The sequence below is a fragment of the Asterias rubens genome, chromosome 5, assembly GCF_902459465.1.
Source record: "Asterias rubens chromosome 5, eAstRub1.3, whole genome shotgun sequence".
NCBI lineage: Eukaryota > Metazoa > Echinodermata > Asteroidea > Forcipulatida > Asteriidae > Asterias > Asterias rubens.
This window is the reverse complement of record NC_047066.1, coordinates 14296237-14314467: the sequence shown is the minus strand read 5'-3', so window position 1 is coordinate 14314467 and position 18231 is coordinate 14296237. Positions and strand designations below refer to the sequence as shown.

The 18231-nt window shown below is 40.1% G+C and overlaps 1 protein-coding gene across 1 annotated transcript; it reads left to right on the top strand.

The window, feature by feature from the left end:
• Positions 1-5338: 5338 nt before the first annotated feature.
• Positions 5339-16142, top strand: LOC117290198 (transmembrane protease serine 3-like). The gene is made up of 10 exons (XM_033771456.1): positions 5339-5510; positions 7705-7842; positions 8676-8792; positions 9479-9595; positions 10925-11062; positions 11471-11659; positions 11988-12186; positions 12635-12912; positions 14901-15049; positions 15867-16142. Exons 1-10 carry the CDS (start codon positions 5339-5341, stop codon positions 16044-16046), a joined length of 1677 nt encoding a protein of 558 aa, XP_033627347.1. The 3' UTR covers positions 16047-16142.
• Positions 16143-18231: the final 2089 nt, after the last annotated feature.

Below are 18231 nucleotides of genomic sequence, written 5' to 3'. Positions count from 1 at the left end.
TTTTCACTCGTCCGATCCAAGGCATCGTGTTCCTTTAATAAACTCCTGTTAGCTGAGGTCTCGAATTCAAGCATTTGAAAGCACACAACATATGTGCGACAAGGGTGGGTTTTTTCTTCCATTATTATCTCGCAACTTCAACGACTAATTGAGTTCAAATGTTCACTATATGCATATTTTGAGATACACAAAATGAGCATACACTGGTCTTTGACAATTACCAAAGGTATCCTGTGCTTTTCAAGCAAACGTGCTGGCACTGGACCAGCATGTTACATTTCGAGTGAAGCCTATGATAGCTCAGTGTTCAGTTCAGCCAAACTCGACACGCTAAACACCAATAGAAACCAGCGGCATATATCTTCACCTCACGAAGAAAGGAGTACATTGTTATAAGGGTGTTAGCATTGAGAGTTGCCACACAAAAAAATCAAAGTAAATATTTGTCCTTCGCGAACTGTGTCCTAGTTGTTGGGCATGTTATTGGGGAAAAAAGTCATTGTTTGTGAGGTCAATAAACTTTTTCAAGTTCGAAGTCTGTTCCAGATATCATAAAACACCCCTATTTTGTCAATAAATAATATATAAAAATTGCTGGGGGTACTACTTAGTCTTTGCCCAAGCCGTTGGTGTTCGATATTGGGTTCCAGTTAAAGAGGGCGCGCTTTTGCGATTTACAACTGAGCATAGTACACTAATATCCAGCACTAACGTCTTTGGCCAAGACCAGGTGCTACTCAGAGGCCATTCAACCTGCAACTGCCCGGCACACTCTGAAATTAGTATTAAATAACAAGGCGCATCCACAACCTCTAATGATCGCAGTTGTCTATTTTAATTATAAGTGGGGTTTGCGAGCACCATGTAAATCTATTAAAAACACTATTGGTTCTGGAAACAACCGGTGGTTGAAAACTAAACGTTTCGACAAGTATATGCACTTCCGATCAGTATTTACACAGGTATACCGCAAACCTCGCCTACTTATACGTCCACCACGCAAAGTTTCAAGTCCATACAGTTGTACATCATTATCAATGCCTGCTATACCTGTCTCATTCATTTAAATTGGTACAAGTTCAAGGCCTTAATAAAGTGGGCTGATATTTGACAGTGAGCCAAATAACTTTTTCCACGAACTTCTAAAAAAAAGAAAAGGCATTGAATCTGGACAAAGCCTTTCACCGAATATCTGATACTAATCCAGTCTGCGGGTTGGGACACGGGGAATCCCTATTGGTGTGTCCTTTGACCCCAAACGCGTTGTCGTCGTGTTAAAGGCAAAATATACCTTTGGATTTTGGAACCGTTTGATTGTTTTTAAGACAGTAGACACTATTGGTAATGGTCAAAGACCAGTTTTCTCACTTGGTTTATCTCAACATATGCATAAAATAACAAACCTGTGAACATTTGAGCTTGATTGGTCGTCGGTGCTGCGAGATAACTATGAAAGAAAGGAAAAAAACACCCTTGTCACACAAAGTTGTGTGCTTTCAGACCTCAAATTCTAAACTTGAGGTCTCGAAATCAAATTCGTGGAGAATTACTTCTTTCTCGAAAAACTATGTCACTTCAGAGGCCGATTCTCACAATGTTTTATACAATCAATCTCTCCCCATTACTCGTTACCAAGTGAGGCTTTATGCTAATAAACTCAAAATAATGAGAAATTACCAATAGTGTGCACTGCCTATACATTAGGTTTTTGGAACCGTTTGTTTTTATGCTATAAATGTAGATGTACAAAACTAACATGAAAAAGTTCAGTTCATATAGTTGCGTTTTTGAGACGATCGTATTCTTTTCAAGCTGCTTCTTTATGTCTATAAATGCTCCGAAGGGTCTTGCTCCAAATTATCTTTCTGATCTATTGTCTTCTTATACACCTGTCAGAGAAGGTCTGCGCTCCTCCTCTGATAAATCCCCTCTCTGTTAGCACAGGCCTTCTCGATCTGCCGGCTCCAAGTATTTTTCTCTGGCTGGGCCGAAGGAATGGAATAAATTACCTAAAAATCATCTACTGCCATTTAAAAAAAAAAATCAAAACCTACTTATTCATTCAGCCTCGTCATTAATCCTTTGCTGTTTTATTTATCCTTCTTTCTTTGCTTTGTTCTTGTTTTGTTTATTGTTCAGCGCTTTGATCTGTGTAGGCGCTATATAAATACCTTTATATTATTATAATAATAATTATTATTATTATTGAGATATCGCCAAACATACGGACCGAACAATGTAATGTATATGCAGGAATAATAACACCATATAATAGAAATACACGATATGAGAAGAGTTACCGCAGTAACGATTCTCATATGAAATTTGGGGCTTGCAAACTTATGGCTTTTCACACAACCACATTACTTCGAAGTGAAAAGTTTCTCAAAATGTTGTGTACTATAGTAAAAGCGGCTGTGGGCTTCTAACCAACAGTTTGTATTGCCAGTAATTTGGACACTATTGGTAATTACTCAAAGTAATCGTTAGCATACAAAATTACTTGGTAACGGCAACGGAGAGATTTTGATATAGAACATTATGAGAAACGGCTCCCTTTGATGAAACGTTGCTTAGAGTAAGTAATTTCTCACTTGAATAAAAATAAATAAAAATCAGCTAAAGCCTTTTATTGTGCACCTGGAAACATACAAAGTAATGCAACACGGATGTTTTTTTCTGTCATTATTTTCTTGCAACTTCGATGACCAATTGAGTCAAAATTTTCACGGGTGTGTTATTTTATATTTTTGGATATACCAAGTAATACTGGTCTTTGACAATTCCCAAATGTTTCCATGTGGCTTTACGTCTTATGAATGTGAATTAAAGGAACACGTTGCCTTGGATCGGTCGAGTTGGTCGTTTAAAAGCGTTTGTAACCGTTTGTTATAAAATGCATATGGGCAGAAACACACTGTAAAAGTAGAACACAATGATCCACTCATACATGCCTCTTAATTGCACCTTTTACCTCGTCGACTAACACGGTCGGCTTTTGGGAGTCAAATATTTAATTGTTAACCCATAAATGGCCGACCGTGTTAGTTCGCAAAGTAAAAGGAAAACCACGCAACTTCGAGCCAAACGTGTGTGGATCAGTGTATGCTACTTTTAAAACATCTTTCCAACCATATGCATTTTATAACAAACTGTTTCAAACGCTTTTTATTAGACCAACTCATCCGATCCAAGGCAACAGGTTCCTTTAATAATCATAGTTGTTTAATTAAACAACATGAAATATATCCCTATAGTACATGTTGGTCTATGACCACCATATACACGTGTACATCTTTGCTCTATGTCGAACCATCCTCTTCAAAAACGAGGATAACTTGCTTTATATGACACGTGCTTGGAACAACAGTCTTGCTAAAATCGGCCATTGTGGGAATTATTCCACAATGACACAAACACGTGCTTAATTAAAGTGGTTCTCAATTTCTCGTTATGGGTTCCTTTGTTTTGGAAAGTAGGGCAGCAACAAGGTCATTGTGTCATTGTTGTTGACAAATAGTAGAATGGTAATTAAAGAATATTCATTAATTAGTAACCACTATTATTGTACTGCACATCATGCCATGAAGTTCAAATCCATGTCTCCATGTTGAGCGTGTGTAAACTTCACACGGACAACGCAGATTCTCTTTGAATAATGAGGTAGGCCTACTTGAAAGCCCAGCCGTCGACTTCACCAAACTCTTCCTAAATTAGGATTTATCTTAAGACTTAGGACGGGTTAAGTTCCATATTCATATATAGACGTCAGGACGCATTGAATCCACCCAAGTTAGGACGAGTTATTCGTCCTAACTAGAGATAGGATTGATCATAGCGTTTCGAGAAATCGTCTGCAGGAGTTGCCGCCAAAATAAAGTCATATTATGGAGCTTCGATGTAACTTGATTTTAGCAACAATTGCCTGCGTGACGTTGCTGAGTTTAGTCAATGGAGTTGCTGCGAGGAGGTTTCCACGCCGGAAATGGTTTCAAAAGGTAAATACATGCCGGTTTCGGTTTCATTTATGGATTCGATTTCTTTTAACATCATAATCAAACCATCTGTTTTCCTGTAAATAGAAATTTATCTGTCATCCAGACAGTTTCGTTTTGAGGTGAGTGGAAGCGATAGCTGGTTCTCTGGAGTGAATAGTGTGAGAGCATGCTTGTCATGTGAAGAACATGGAGGTTTTCTTAAAGGCTCGGGGTCGATTTCACAAAGAGTTAGGACTAGTCCTAACTTAGGACTAGTCTTAGGAGATTGCATGGATAGTCCTAAGTTAGGACGGGTAACTGGTCCTAACTCGAGATAAGACTAGTCCTAACTCTTTGTAAAATGCACCCCTGGACACTATTGGTAATTACTCAAAATAATTGTTAGCTTGCAACACTTACTTAGTAACGAGCAATGGGGAGCTTTTGATAGCATTGAGAGCATTGAGAGCTGTTTGAGAGAAACAGCTCCTTCTGAAGTATTGTAGTTTTTGAGAAAGAGGTAAATTCTCCCTCAATTATTAATAAACTAATTCAGCTGAAGCCTTACTCTATGCTTCTGAAAACACAGAAAATAAAACAAAGGGTGTTTTTTTTTTCTTTCATTTTTTTCTTGCAAATTCGATGACCAATATTATTGTGCCCAAATTTTCACAGGTTTGTTATGTTATGCATATGTCGGGATAGGCCTGCACCAGTGAGAATACTGGTCTTCAACAATAACCCAAACCAGTGCTTTTAAGGTGGAAGCGATGGGTGGTTCCCTGTAGTGAATGCCGTCTGCTCAGAACTTGAAGCGTCCATTGTGCAATTTGTTTGGATTTCGCAAAACTGCTTTTGTATATTTAGGAGCTCCTGGAAAATGGGGTTTATGGGTCAAGAAGTATTTGCTTGGCAAAAAGAAACTTTCGTTTTCCCAAGTAAAACATTCATTTGGTTATTTGATATACTTTTGTCAAATGCAATTAGCAACAAATAAAATAACGTGCACTAACTTATCTTGTACGTACACGAAAATGTTCGTGTCGTACACAATAAGAAATATATTTGTGGACGAACGAAAGAAAACAAGTTAATTCATCAATCAATTCTGTGTCCAGAGGTTTCATTAACAAAACTGCATATTGTATAAGAGTTACGAAAAATGACATATGGAAGGTGTAGGACATGTTGATGGCATCACGCTGGAGAACCAACTGCCCTGAACAAAGCCGGAAAGCTAGGTAAAGCGAATCAATCACAGGATAACCCGTAAACGAGTTATATAACCTCACTGTATTAATTTGTTCCCCTCTTCCTTTGGTTAAAAAAAAACCCGATCATTAAAGACTGTCACTCGCACGATGGGCAGGTCATTCAGCGGCAGGGGAGGACGGGGCACTGAGCGTTTCCACGGGTCTAAAATAAGCAGTGCCAGGTTCCAGCGGGCAAGGAAAGAATACGCCAGTTCGCACAAGGCCAGGTCAAGCCACGCCCGTTCACACGGGGACGTGAATCCAGATGCCCGTTCTAACCGTGAGTATAAACACGCCTTATTAGTACTATAAGCCCTAACCCAAATTCTAATGCTATGAAACACTGCAAAAAGCATGACAAATTCCTGTAGACATTTAACATGCCACCACCATCATAGTCATGATCCCATTTTGTTCGGCTTCAGGCTCCGCGCTCTCGTCTGAAGCCCTGAGCACGCAGACAAATCTGGAGCTGGAGCGGTGGTTTCGAAAAGGGGCCTATCCAACCTGCAGTAGACCTTTATCATGCTGCCTCCATCCTGGTCATGTTCCTTGTATTAAATAACAGTAATGAATGCTAATACTCATTGTACAAAAAGGAACCAGACTATTGTTCATTCCAGCCTCGGTTTGGGTTACATTGATATGAATGGGAGAGAAAAACCAAGACGGCCGCACCATGATAGAAGTTCTATACGAACCCGATATGAGGCAGAGTCCGCCCCAAAAAATGTTCCCATAAGGCACTAGACACGTCCGGTAAAATACTCAATATGAAAACTTCCTTGGTAACTAGCAAAGGAGAGCTAAAACATTGTGAGAAACGACTCCCTCTGAAGTAACATAGTTCTTGAGAAAGAGGTATTTTTTCACTGAATTTGAATTCTAAGAAAGGCATTAAGGCTGAAGCCTATTTTAGGCATGCTGAAAGCACACCAATGTGTGCAACATGGGCGTTTAAACCTTGTTCTTTCAATATTCTCTTGCAGCTTCGATGACAAATTAAGCAAAAGTTTCAACCGCCTTGTTTATGCATATGTTGAGATACACCAAGTGAGATTAATGGTCTTTTTGACAATTACAAAAGGTGTCCAGTGCTCTCAGCACACCCCTCTCCTTAATACAGAGGTACCCCATAAACAGTTGGTAAGACACTGCTCTAGAAATGAGTTCAAATCCCATTCGAGTAATATGCATGTGGCTTTTTTTTTACAGAGCTCGGGAAAGTATATACAGTGCTAACTCACATCGGTGTATGTGGGTTAAACCAAAATTAATATTCTTTAACCCCATGCAAAATTCCATCTATAATACTCCACAAACAGAAACCCATAATAAAGAAGGCATATATTTCACTCACGCAAAGGAGGTACAATAGGTATGGAGGAATGCAATGGTAAAAACACACCTCAATGCTTGCCCTTTTTTTGCAACAAAACCGGTCATCCAACCTTTTCTTTCTCACACGAGATTGCCTGTGGGTTTGCAAGGCCTTAATGTAGGTCGGGTTCATCATCGTTGGCCAATAACAAGGACTCTGCCACCAAAACAGAGCTACAACAATTTTACCAGATGCAATGTCAATTTTGATATCAAAACAGAGTGTGTTAAAACAACACACAGGCATCCCACTGATAACAAAACAACTTGTTGATTGCACGCTGAGCTTCGATGGTCGACTCCCAGCATGAAGATTTGCTCACTTTTTGGAATTTTGTTTCTATCACAGGACCATTTAAATGTAAAATAGCCTTTGTTATGATATTTGCATCCTGTATAAAAGGTCTTGAAGTAAATAAACACTATTGGAAATTATTTAAAATAATTGTTAGCATAAGTAGGATTTGAAACTTTGCATGGTGGAAATAAGATATAGAAGAGTTTGCGGTAACACCATGTAATGACTGTCTCTAAATGAGTTGGGGTGGTTCTGAAAAGAACCGTTGGATTAACTCGACGTTTCGATCAGTATGCTCTGCAAGATCTTAATGTAGGTCGGGTTCATTCGGGTTGCATTCTCCAGAAGACGATCAGAGCATACTGATCGAAACGTCGAGTTAATCCAACGGTTCTTTTCAGAACCACCCCAACTCATTTAGAGACAGTCATTACATGGTGTTACCGCAAACTCTTCTATATCATAAATTGTTAGCATGAACGCTTACTTGGAAACGAGCAATGGAGAGCCGTTGATAGTTAGTATAAAACATTATGAGAAACGGCTCCCTCTGAAAAACGTAGATTTTGAAAAAAGAGGTACATGTAACTTTTAACTCAAATAATAAAATATTTCAGCTGAACCTTTTTATTATGCTTCTGAAAGAACACAAACAAATTCAACAATGATGTTTTTCCTGTATTATTCTGTTGCAAATTCGATGACCAATTGAGCCAAAATTTTCACAGGTTTGTTGACATCCTGTTTAAAGGTCTTGAAATAAATAAAATATATCAATAAATATTTTTTTTAACAGCGATTTCAAGCAGTCAGTTGGAAGCCAAATGTCCCAGTTACCGGTTCTTTACCTGTACGGTGTCCCATCAGTGCATCAGTAAATCATGGCGTTGCGATGGCTTCAATGACTGCGGGGATGGGTCTGACGAGTTCCAGTGTAAGTATGAGTGGCAGTCAAGTTGGCTCGGTGGTTTCTGACCCTGCGTTTCACCTTTCATGAATGTGGATTTCAATTCGAAGTAAAGTGCTTATGATAAAAGCTGTCAGTTTTTAAGAACAAAAAACTTGAATCTGAAAAGCGTTGCTGCAGTAACGCTTCTCCAGATTGTGTATTCTACGAGCAGTGCTGTCGTCGAGACCCTAGAAAGTGATGCGGTCTCCCCCACCAAGACCGGTCTCGAGACCTAGTGAGTTATTCTTCGTGGACATATAATATTCGATTAAGATTTCTGGCGATATCTCGAAAACGCGACCAACTTTTGAAATAAAAAATTCACAATTATTTTTGTATCCGAACTACATTTATAGAGTTAAAACAATCGAACGGTTCCAAAAAACCAAAGGTATACTTTTCTCTTAAGGGAACGGCAACTAAAACAAAAAATACCAGTTGATCGTCCGGATTTTTCAAAAAAGAAGGCCTTTTTATTTATTATAATGGGGTTTGTTTCCAAGATGGCCGCTTAATTTTCAAACAGGCCCCAAATTCTTCACCTTTAACCCACCGCAAACCGATTTTATATCGTATTGTTGCAGGTTGACGCGTGTTAACAGGGTCGGATTGTTACACTAAAGAGATTTGCTGGTATAGCCTAGGCATTCACTTATTTTTAAAATTTTTTCACAAAAATTGAAGAAAGAAAAAAAAAGAGGATGCGGTCCCCCCAAAAAATGCAGGCGGGGACATTCAACTGGTATTTAATTTTATTTGGCCTGTCATCTGTATTTTCTCGTTAACTATCGCTGATTGTTTTACCTTTCTCTACACAGGTAGCCATTGTCACTCGCATGAGTTTGAATGTGATAACGATGGTTGCATTCTTGGTTGGCATCGGTGCGACGGGTATAATGACTGCGGAGACGAAAGTGACGAAAATTACGTACAGTGTAAGCAGATTTTGTTTGTTTGTTGGAATGACTTTTCTTTAGATGTCTACAAGTCTCGCGCGTTTTCGAACATAGTCCAGCGACTTTGTTTCCTTTGCGCGTTAAAGCACGTGGAACCAAAGTGGTCCTAAAATGGTCTCGCTTTGGCCACCGGGGTGCGTTTTGGCAATGGTCATCGGTTGAGCATTTCCGCGTATTCGGTTGAGGCGCGGTAACGATGCTGTTCTGACCAACAGGTAACCGACATGTTGAGTCGGTTGGGCTTTGGTTAGGGTCTTTAAAACGCACTCTTGTGTTGATAATTAACACTCGTGCAAGGCTATCACTGACTGAGAGTTGTGCACAGCGCGTACACGCGTGCACTTTCCCCGTTGTTTATCATACAAACAGTGGTGGTCAATGACGTCATGTGCAATACATCTGGAGAAGTTCTAACTTTCTTGCAGAGCTTTTATTTTTGCTAAAAATGTACGACCCAAGTTTTGCTTGGAACGAAATTCATCAAAGCATCAAGCCTATAAACAGTATAAGTTAGGATTTGGAACTTTGCACGGTGGAACGGAGAAGTTTGCGGTAGCTTGTAAAAATCTCTTTTTGAAGTAGTGTTGGTTTTGAAAATCATTCATTGAAAAAAAGAGTACGATGGGCTTTACCAAGATTGTTTATATAAGTTTTGTTTATTTCAGGTGGCCAATGTGATGCTGAGAACGAGTTTGCCTGTAAGACCAATGGAAGATGCATACCACGTGACTGGGCATGTGATGGTTACATCGACTGCCTTGATCGGAGTGATGAATTATACTGTAAATCAAAATATGATTTTCTTTTCGGAAATTAATTTACTTATTTTCCAAGTAAAAACAAAAAATTTCAAGAGTTTTTCACAAACCTATACGTTTCAAGGCTGAATTTCAAATGAGCAATTTAATTTTTCCCAAGATGCCCTTTTCAATATAACCTTTGCCTCTGTGGAACTCCTTGTCTGGTGCATTATTGATAATAATGGTGGCTTCTTAAATAGCGCACATGTCCGTCACCCAGTGACGCTCCTGGCGCTGTAACATACAGTATTTCTTGCGAGATGTGGGACTACGTTTGAATTATGAGACCTAATTCTGACAGCACCATGTAATGCTTTACAAGGTGCTGTAGCGCACTTTGCTGCAGATCGGACCAGGAACACCGGGGCGAACCCTTTCTCTTTTCGATAAAGTGCACACTGGGTTCTTTCACATGCGTTACATAACACATCTTTACGTCCAATCCGAAACACCAGAGTTTGAATTCGGTGTTCTTAACCGCTCGGCCACGACACTTCCAATCTAGGAGGTATACACTCCCACCTTCAGCTACCCTGAGTTGTTTTCGTTTTTGCTTTCTTCTTGTAGCCCCATTACCAAAAGTGGTTTTTAGCCCTGTTTTGGATGAACTTGCAAACATTTTTTTAATAGGATTTCACATTACCAATGCAAAAGTACACACATTTATTTTGAACAAACCGTCGTGGCACAAATTCATAAAGCCTGTAAGCACAAAACCTGCTAAGTCGACACAGGTTTTACCGGCCAACATTCCATAAAGTTTACACTGTTGCGTCTGGTGCACCACTCTTTTTGTGCTTAGCAAAGAAATTTGTTAAAGCAGTGTAGGCCTTTTCTGCTAAAACAGTTTTATGAACGTGGACCCATGCCCGTGGCAGGAAATTCGGAGATTCCGTTCCCCCATACGGCGAACTGTGTATACAAACTCCTTCTGAGTGTAGCGCCCTCTTTTGGATCATCCCTCCTCAGCTCATGCTAATTTCCCACTTCGCTCGGCCCCAGCGGCCAGTCTCTTTGGTTAAAGCAAGGCGCTGGGGACGAGCGAAATTTCCCACTTTGGGGCAGAATCTTCCGGAGGACAGATTTCCATGTGGCCCTTTTCGAATCCACGGCTTCGGTTTTGGGTTCGGCTTCAGGCTCCGCGCTCCCGTCTGAAGCCCTGAGCGTGTACTCAAAACACGCGCAATTGTCAAAACAACCGCGGGGCCAGGCTAGCCTGAGACGAATCTGGAGCCGAAGCGGTGGTTTCGAAAAAGGCATAAAATAACACCTGCAACAGTGTTTTAATGATCTTCTTCTCTTTTCACACAGGCGGTAACGGCGAGTACGACGGGATCTATGACGGTGGAAGTAACACAGACAGCGCAGAGATTGAGGGCGCTACGCAGACAACTACTGTGCCTACCACAACAGAAGTCATCACAACTACAATTGCACCGACTACTTCAGGTTTGCTCTGAAGAACATTATTATGTTGTTTGCAAAAGATAGATAGATGACAACTGCTTGGTAGAAATCATGTTGGCCTCAGTGGGCCCAGTCAAATACATTAAATAACGTTTTTGATCACCAGTCATGTTTAATATTCAAATTTGCTCCAATAAGTTTACCCTTGTCCGGGATGTTGTTGACTTATATATAGGGAGACCACCAACAGGGTTAATAACTCGTTGATCCGGGGGTCATTAGTCCAAGTCCCCCCAGCCAATTTATTTTTTGTTCAAACTTAAAAACTTACCCATTAATTTTCCCATGGTTTATTACTCAACTTTTCTCATAACCGAACTATTTAAAACATACACAATCAGTTTTTCTTGTGTTTTTTTTCCAACTTTCTACAAATGTTATGTCTTACAGTATCCTGTGAGTGGTCTCCTTGGAATGCGTGGACCCAATGCACACCAAATATCTGCTACGCAGAGCGGAGACATCGCACGCGTTCCTGCCCGTGCGGAAGCGGGAACTGTGATAAAGGTTATGACGGAGCGTTTAACTCCGATGTCCAGTACAAGATGTGCCCGCTGCAGAACTGTCCGTCACTTGCAAGTGAGTACTATGGCGGCAGCAGAGCGGTCAAGTTTACCGGACCCTAGACTGGTCCCCTTGTCTTTATCCGCCTTGCTTTTCAGAACCAGTGATTTTATTGGATACAGTGCTGTCATGTGATACACGTGTGGTGACGTAATCTTTCCATATCTATGTTTTGATTGGTTCAAGATGATAGATGCAGCTGACAAACATCGCACCGGACCAAACAAAACACAGATATGGTTAACTTCGTCACTGCTCGTGTGTAAATAATGTACAGTCCATGTATACAGCATAAAATGATGGACCCCAAAACAAGCACTTTTTTTATCTTGGTCTTTTTCAGCTTCTGGATGCGGCACTCACACCACGATGGGTTCCTTTTCAGCGGCTCGGATCGTGGGTGGTGAGGGGGCCGATCCCGGGGAGTGGCCCTGGCAGGCACAGCTCCGTGTTCGGGATGGTGACGGGGAATTCCAATTTGCTTGCGGAGGATCTTTGGTTGACTGGAGGTTTGTGGTGTCAGCGGCTCACTGCTTCCTTGGGTTGGTTTCATTTTGTAAAGTTACTTTAAACCAAAAAATATTAATAGCGGGTCTACTCAGATGTTGCTGTCCCTGTTTGAGCCCGGAGCCTTGCTATGGATTTGGTTTTTCAGTCCCTCTGACTGCGTGGTTTTCCCTTTCCTCCTACGTCTAAACATGAACTTTTTTCAAGGTATTCTCTACAAAAACAGTTTGGGTGATGTTTCTATTGGATTCTTTGCCGAGTATAATGATTCATATTTAGATTCAGAGTCAGATTCAGACTTAAGAATTTACATAATCTTTAAGCAGGTTTACTCTTAAAGTCAAAGTATACCAGTGAAAGTTTCAATTTGGTTTCATTTTGTGTGACAGAGGTTCAATACAAGTTGGGCTTAACAAGTTGTGCATCAATGTTTTGCTATGTTTTTAAAATGTACTTCCCCGACCATCTTTCACCCAACCTCAGGACAAGCAACCCATCAGACTGGAAGGTCGTCCTGGGACGCCATCAGCAACATGCAGGAGGTACAGAGTTTGACGTCACCAGTATCATTCTCCATGACGACTACAACAGCGGCACCTCTGAGAACGATCTGGCCGTGCTGGTGCTGAGCGAACCCGCGCAGTTAACAAGGACCGTGAACCTTGTGTGCCTCCCGCCCTCCGGGGACGAGCAAGGACCGGGGATCAAGAGCTTCGGGAACGAGTCCAATTGCTTCATCACTGGATGGGGACATACGGCTTGTGAGTGTGAAACCTTTTGAAATATTTCCCCCTTCATGCAGAAGCGTATAAGTCCTAAAGAGATAAAATATTCAAAACCAGGCGGGAACCCGAATTGTATTTCTGAACAGAAAATTTTTACTAGATCTTTAAATATTTATAGCCAGAATAGGGGCTACAACAACGGAGTAGCATCAACGCTAAAATGGGTTATAATAAGGGCTAATGCAACATTTTTAACAGAGATTAGCTGATTAGAAGCCGAAAGGCCTTTCGCGAATATTTTTAATAATTATCTTCTTATGAAGCACCTTTGGCCACGGATTCAAAGTGCTGTTACATAAGATATGGAGGGTTTACAACCATTCTCTCTTTAAGTGCACGACACACAAAACATTGACATTCCTTTTGAAGGAAAAACAGAAGGTAACATCGCTTTGTAAGAACCCAGGGTTGGTGACTCAACAACTTGCTTGGGCAATAAATTCCACAGAATATGTTAAATCAACATGTTGGTATTCTGACAAACCAGCCAGGTTCCTAAAGTGAATGCTACCCATGCCTACACTCTTACGGACTGTGAAGAGGGGTTAACCTTGTTTCAGCCCCAGGAGGCGTTTTTTTTTTTTCTAGGACGAACGTGGGCAATTAACATAAAATGGGCGTGTTTTTGCCAAAAAAACACTCTCGCGCATGCACGAGCTTTAGTGATGACCGCAAGGGACCTTTGGCCACTGGTGGCGGTATGTGGAATGAAAATAGTTGTGGTAAATAAATGGGGACCACACACAACCTGCCTTTCTTCTACTATCGCTTCACACAATGGTGCACAGGTTGTGATGAACCAGTCTGGCTCCTATTTCTTCCTCCATGGTCCAACCATGGAGATATACCATCCATGGTCTATTTTCACAATTGCCCTCCCTCCCCCTCCCAACCATATCCAAACATATTTTATTGGGCAATCAAGACTTGGCAATGAAAGCAAGCGCGACGCATTCTATGGACAAAAGGTAGAGTTGTACAAATTAATACGCAGTTTTACATGGTACTAAATATACATGAACATTGTACATGTTACATGTGTACGTGTATGCGTGTATGTGTACATGTTTAATATGCGTGAGTGTATTTCCACAACTATTATTACGTCGAAGTACGCATGTGCATGGGAAAATGTATAGTTAACTACGCCCATTTATGTAAATTGCCCCCAGGAGTAGGGCCAACGTGGCTACGTACGTCCCCCTGGTGATGTTTTGCGTGACAGCCCAAATCAAACATAGCCCCCCAAGTTCAATTAAATTCAATTCAATTCAATATTGGTTTATTTTCATATAAAAATACAAGACCACATAAAAAGTCATAGACTTATGGCATTTGGTTAACAATAAAATTACATCAAAAATATATGTACAAGTTTACATGATAAGACAATAATTATTATTAAAAATATTACTATAGTTAAACAGACAAACAGGAATTGGGAAAACAGCTATGGACATGAGGGGGAACTTGTGGACACAAAATAAAAACAAAACAATGGAGTTTAAAACAAAACAGCAACATTCTGTAGGCAAGGGAGGTTTGGACACAACATGAGCACAAAGCAAATGAAACAGAGCGGTTATCATGAACTAATTGAGTTAAGCATCTGGAGCATTGAGGGGACTGGCGAGTTTTTGTATCTCTGAGTTTTTATCTGAAGGTGTTCTAATTGCCTGGTGTTTCTTAAAGTATGCTCTGACAAATAATTAGATTTACGTTCTGGGGGGAGGAGATGGCGATGATTATCAGAAGTAAGCAGAGATTTGGCAAATTTAAGAACTAGGTGTTTACGCCTTTCATTCAATGATTCAAGTCTAAAAAAAATTCAAGTCCGTGGCGTTGTGATATTCGGCGATCTCTCGTAATGAGGTTTGGTTATACCCTTGGTAAAATCAACCATGAGGGGAGGATAGATTTAATTCACTTATTCATTTTTACCAAATGTTTTGCTGGTTTTGTAGACCAAGGCTTCACCGCCAGTACGCTGCAAGAAGCTAACGTGCCTCTCATACCGCACAATGAATGCTCAAAAGATGAAGTCTACGGTGACATGGTGTTGCCTTCAATGCAGTGTGCTGGGTATTTTTCAGGTGGGGTCGACTCATGTCAGGTAAATGCACTTCAGATTACGTGGACATTTTGCTCCGAATTTTCAGCTATATCTGAAAAATCTACCACCTTTAAAAATGAAATTTTCACATTTAGTTTGTTTGTGTGTATTGTATACATTTATATAAAGGAATAATACAATCAAACGAATCCCAAAACAATACTTTGTCTTTAACGTATATGATTACGTCGTGGCCAAGCGGTAGTTCATCGAACCAAAGCTCTGGTGTTGTCGGCAGCTGAGTGTGGGTTCAAATTCTCGATCATGACACTTGTGCTTTTGAGCAAGGCACTTTATACCATTATTGCCCGGTAAAAAGTTGGGAAGGTGGTGCATCCTGCTCTGCCAGATAGACTCCCAGTGGATGATACCCATGCCTACATCATTATGGAATGTAAAGGGTGGGTGGGGGTAACCTTGGTTCAGCCCCGTGGCAATGTACCCCAGATGGTGAAAGTCCCTCACCTTGACGTGGCCGTCCTGCTTTGTAAATTGGGCGATATCTCATAAAATATAATTTAAAAAATAAAATTATGAATTACACAAATCAAGAATTTGTCAGTTGGCTGGGTGATAATAGTCTAGCCATAGTGAAATCAGCGCTGTAGTTTTGTAGAATATTTTTGTCTTATAGGATTTGAGGCATTGCACGGTGAGGTATCCCGAACCTCCAATTATCTACTCCGCGGCAGTAGAATAAAGCAAGACAGTTCTCTAAGAACAACTCTACCTGGCAAGTAGATACACACATGGTGTTACCGCAAACCAAATAATGTACATATTCTTGTCTTCTTTCTTGTTTCCTTTTCACCAATAGGGTGATTCTGGTGGGCCATTAGCTTGCACAGCGACCGAATCCCCTGCTGGAGGGGCTCGGTATTACCTAGTTGGGGCGACGAGTTGGGGTGTATCCTGTGCCGGAGTTAACCGCCCAGGAGTCTACACCCGGATCGCTCCATATGTTCGGTGGATCCAGGAGACCATGGCTAACAACTAATCGCATAAACTTTTTATTTATTTTTTTGCCCAATTTTTTTGGGGTAAAGTTTGCAAAATTCAGGTAATATACACATTGTATAATAATTATTAAAGGCAGTGGACACTATTGGTAATTACTCAAAATACCTATTAGCATAAAACCTTTCTTGGTGACGAGTAATGGGGAGAGGTTGATGGTATAAAACGTTGTGAGAAACGGCTCCCTCTGAAGTGCCATAGTTTTCGAGAAAAAAAAGTAATTTTCCACGAATTTGATTTCGAGACCTCAGATTTAGAACTTGAGGTCTCGAAATCAACCATCTAAACGCACACAACTTCGTGGGATAAGGGTGTTTTTTCTTTCATTGTTATCTCGCAACTTCGATGACCGGTAAGCTCAAATCTTCACAGGTTTATTATTTTACGCATATTATGTTGAGATACACCAACTGTGAAGGCTAGTCTTTGACAATTACCAATAGTGTCCACTGCCTTGAAGGCATATTAGTTTTAGAATCAAATGCTTAACTTTCTCAAAAAATAATAGGATTTTGTTCATCCAAAATAAATTTATTTTGTTCCCTCGAAGTATATTCGTTCATTTCACCATTATTGCGAGGGGAACAGGTTCAACTTTAAATGTTTTTTGGGGACCGAAATACAAAAATAATGTTTTTCCCGATTTATTTCCCTTTGTGGGAGTGGGAAATATTTGGGTGTTTGTTTTTGTTGTAATTTATTTTTCTTTAATAGTTCCTACAATAAGAATGAATAGTAGACTTGCGGGTTCAACCCATGTGATAATTCTCTATTTATCTGACCGTGGATGTTTATTTAATGTAAGTTTCTGAATTGTTAGGGTGAGAACATATTATTATTTTTGACATGCTGAGTCAGTGATTGAAAGCGTTTACGATGCAAGGTTCTCTGGATGTCTAAAATTTTGCCAATCATCCAAAATACACTCCAGTTCAGGACATGTAAATAACGTGTGTAATGTACCATAAACGACTTGTCCACAAGTCTAAATATTTGAGAACGAGGTTAATATTTCTCACTGAAATAATAAAATACTTCAGCTGAAGCCTTCTGTCATATTTCTTTTGCAATTTCGATGACCAATATTGAGCCCAAATTTTCACAGGATAGTTATGCATATTTTGGGATACACCAAGTAAGTTTAGGGCCTACTGGTCTTTGACAATTATTACCAAACGTGTCCAGTTTTGACTTTGGTTGCAAATATCTGGACATTATTTTAGGTTTAGGACGAGTAACTAGGAGTAGGCTCTATTCACTGCCACGTTTACGTATTTATAACAACGTTCCCTCTACTGGGCGTGTCTAAAATTAAATTAAAAGTTAATTTTCTGGACATTATTTTAGGTTTAGGACGAGTAACTAGGAGTAGGCTCTATTCACTGCCACGTTTACGTATTTATAACAACGTTCCCTCTACTGGGCGTGTCTAAAATTAAATTAAAAGTTAATTTTGGTTTACCTATTGTGTGTCTTTTGAATATTTATTCATGGAGGGTGTTATCAATTTTAAGAGGTTCAAAATTCAATTCACAATTCAATTCACATTTTTTCCACATTATATTATTTCCACAATATTTGCAGAAGTACATTAGAATGCATACATGTATAAAAACAGAAAAGAATCCACTAGCGGGAAGCGCGTGGCGGAGGCAAGGCCCAAAATAAGCCAGGTAGCTTGTAGCGGCTTGCCTTTACAGAACAAAAGACATAAACTAAAGGTTGAACAATTTTTTGATTTATACTAGAGCTTGTACCCAAGAGATAACAAGTTTTACTTCTTGCTTTGTAATAAGCCACTTCGGAATGTCAGTGGCGCATGTGTCATTACTGCTGACAACGCAAGTTGTCAATCTCCAATAAACTTTTGACAATACCCGCTGGTATTGTCAAAAGGTTATTGGAGATAGACAACATGCGTTGTCAGCAGTAACAGACATGCGCAGCTGGAACTCCGAAGTGGTTTATAGTACTATCGGGTTGATGAAAATTGCCGAAAAATGGCAATCTACCTTGGGAAAGGAGGAACACACAAGAAACTATAACAGCGCCCTCTTTTTCTTAAAAAAGTTTCTTGATTCTTTTGAACGGCGCCCTCACTTGAAATGTACCTTGGAAAAAGTTTGTGTGGTTTTTGTATGCACACAATAAAGTCATGCATGCAA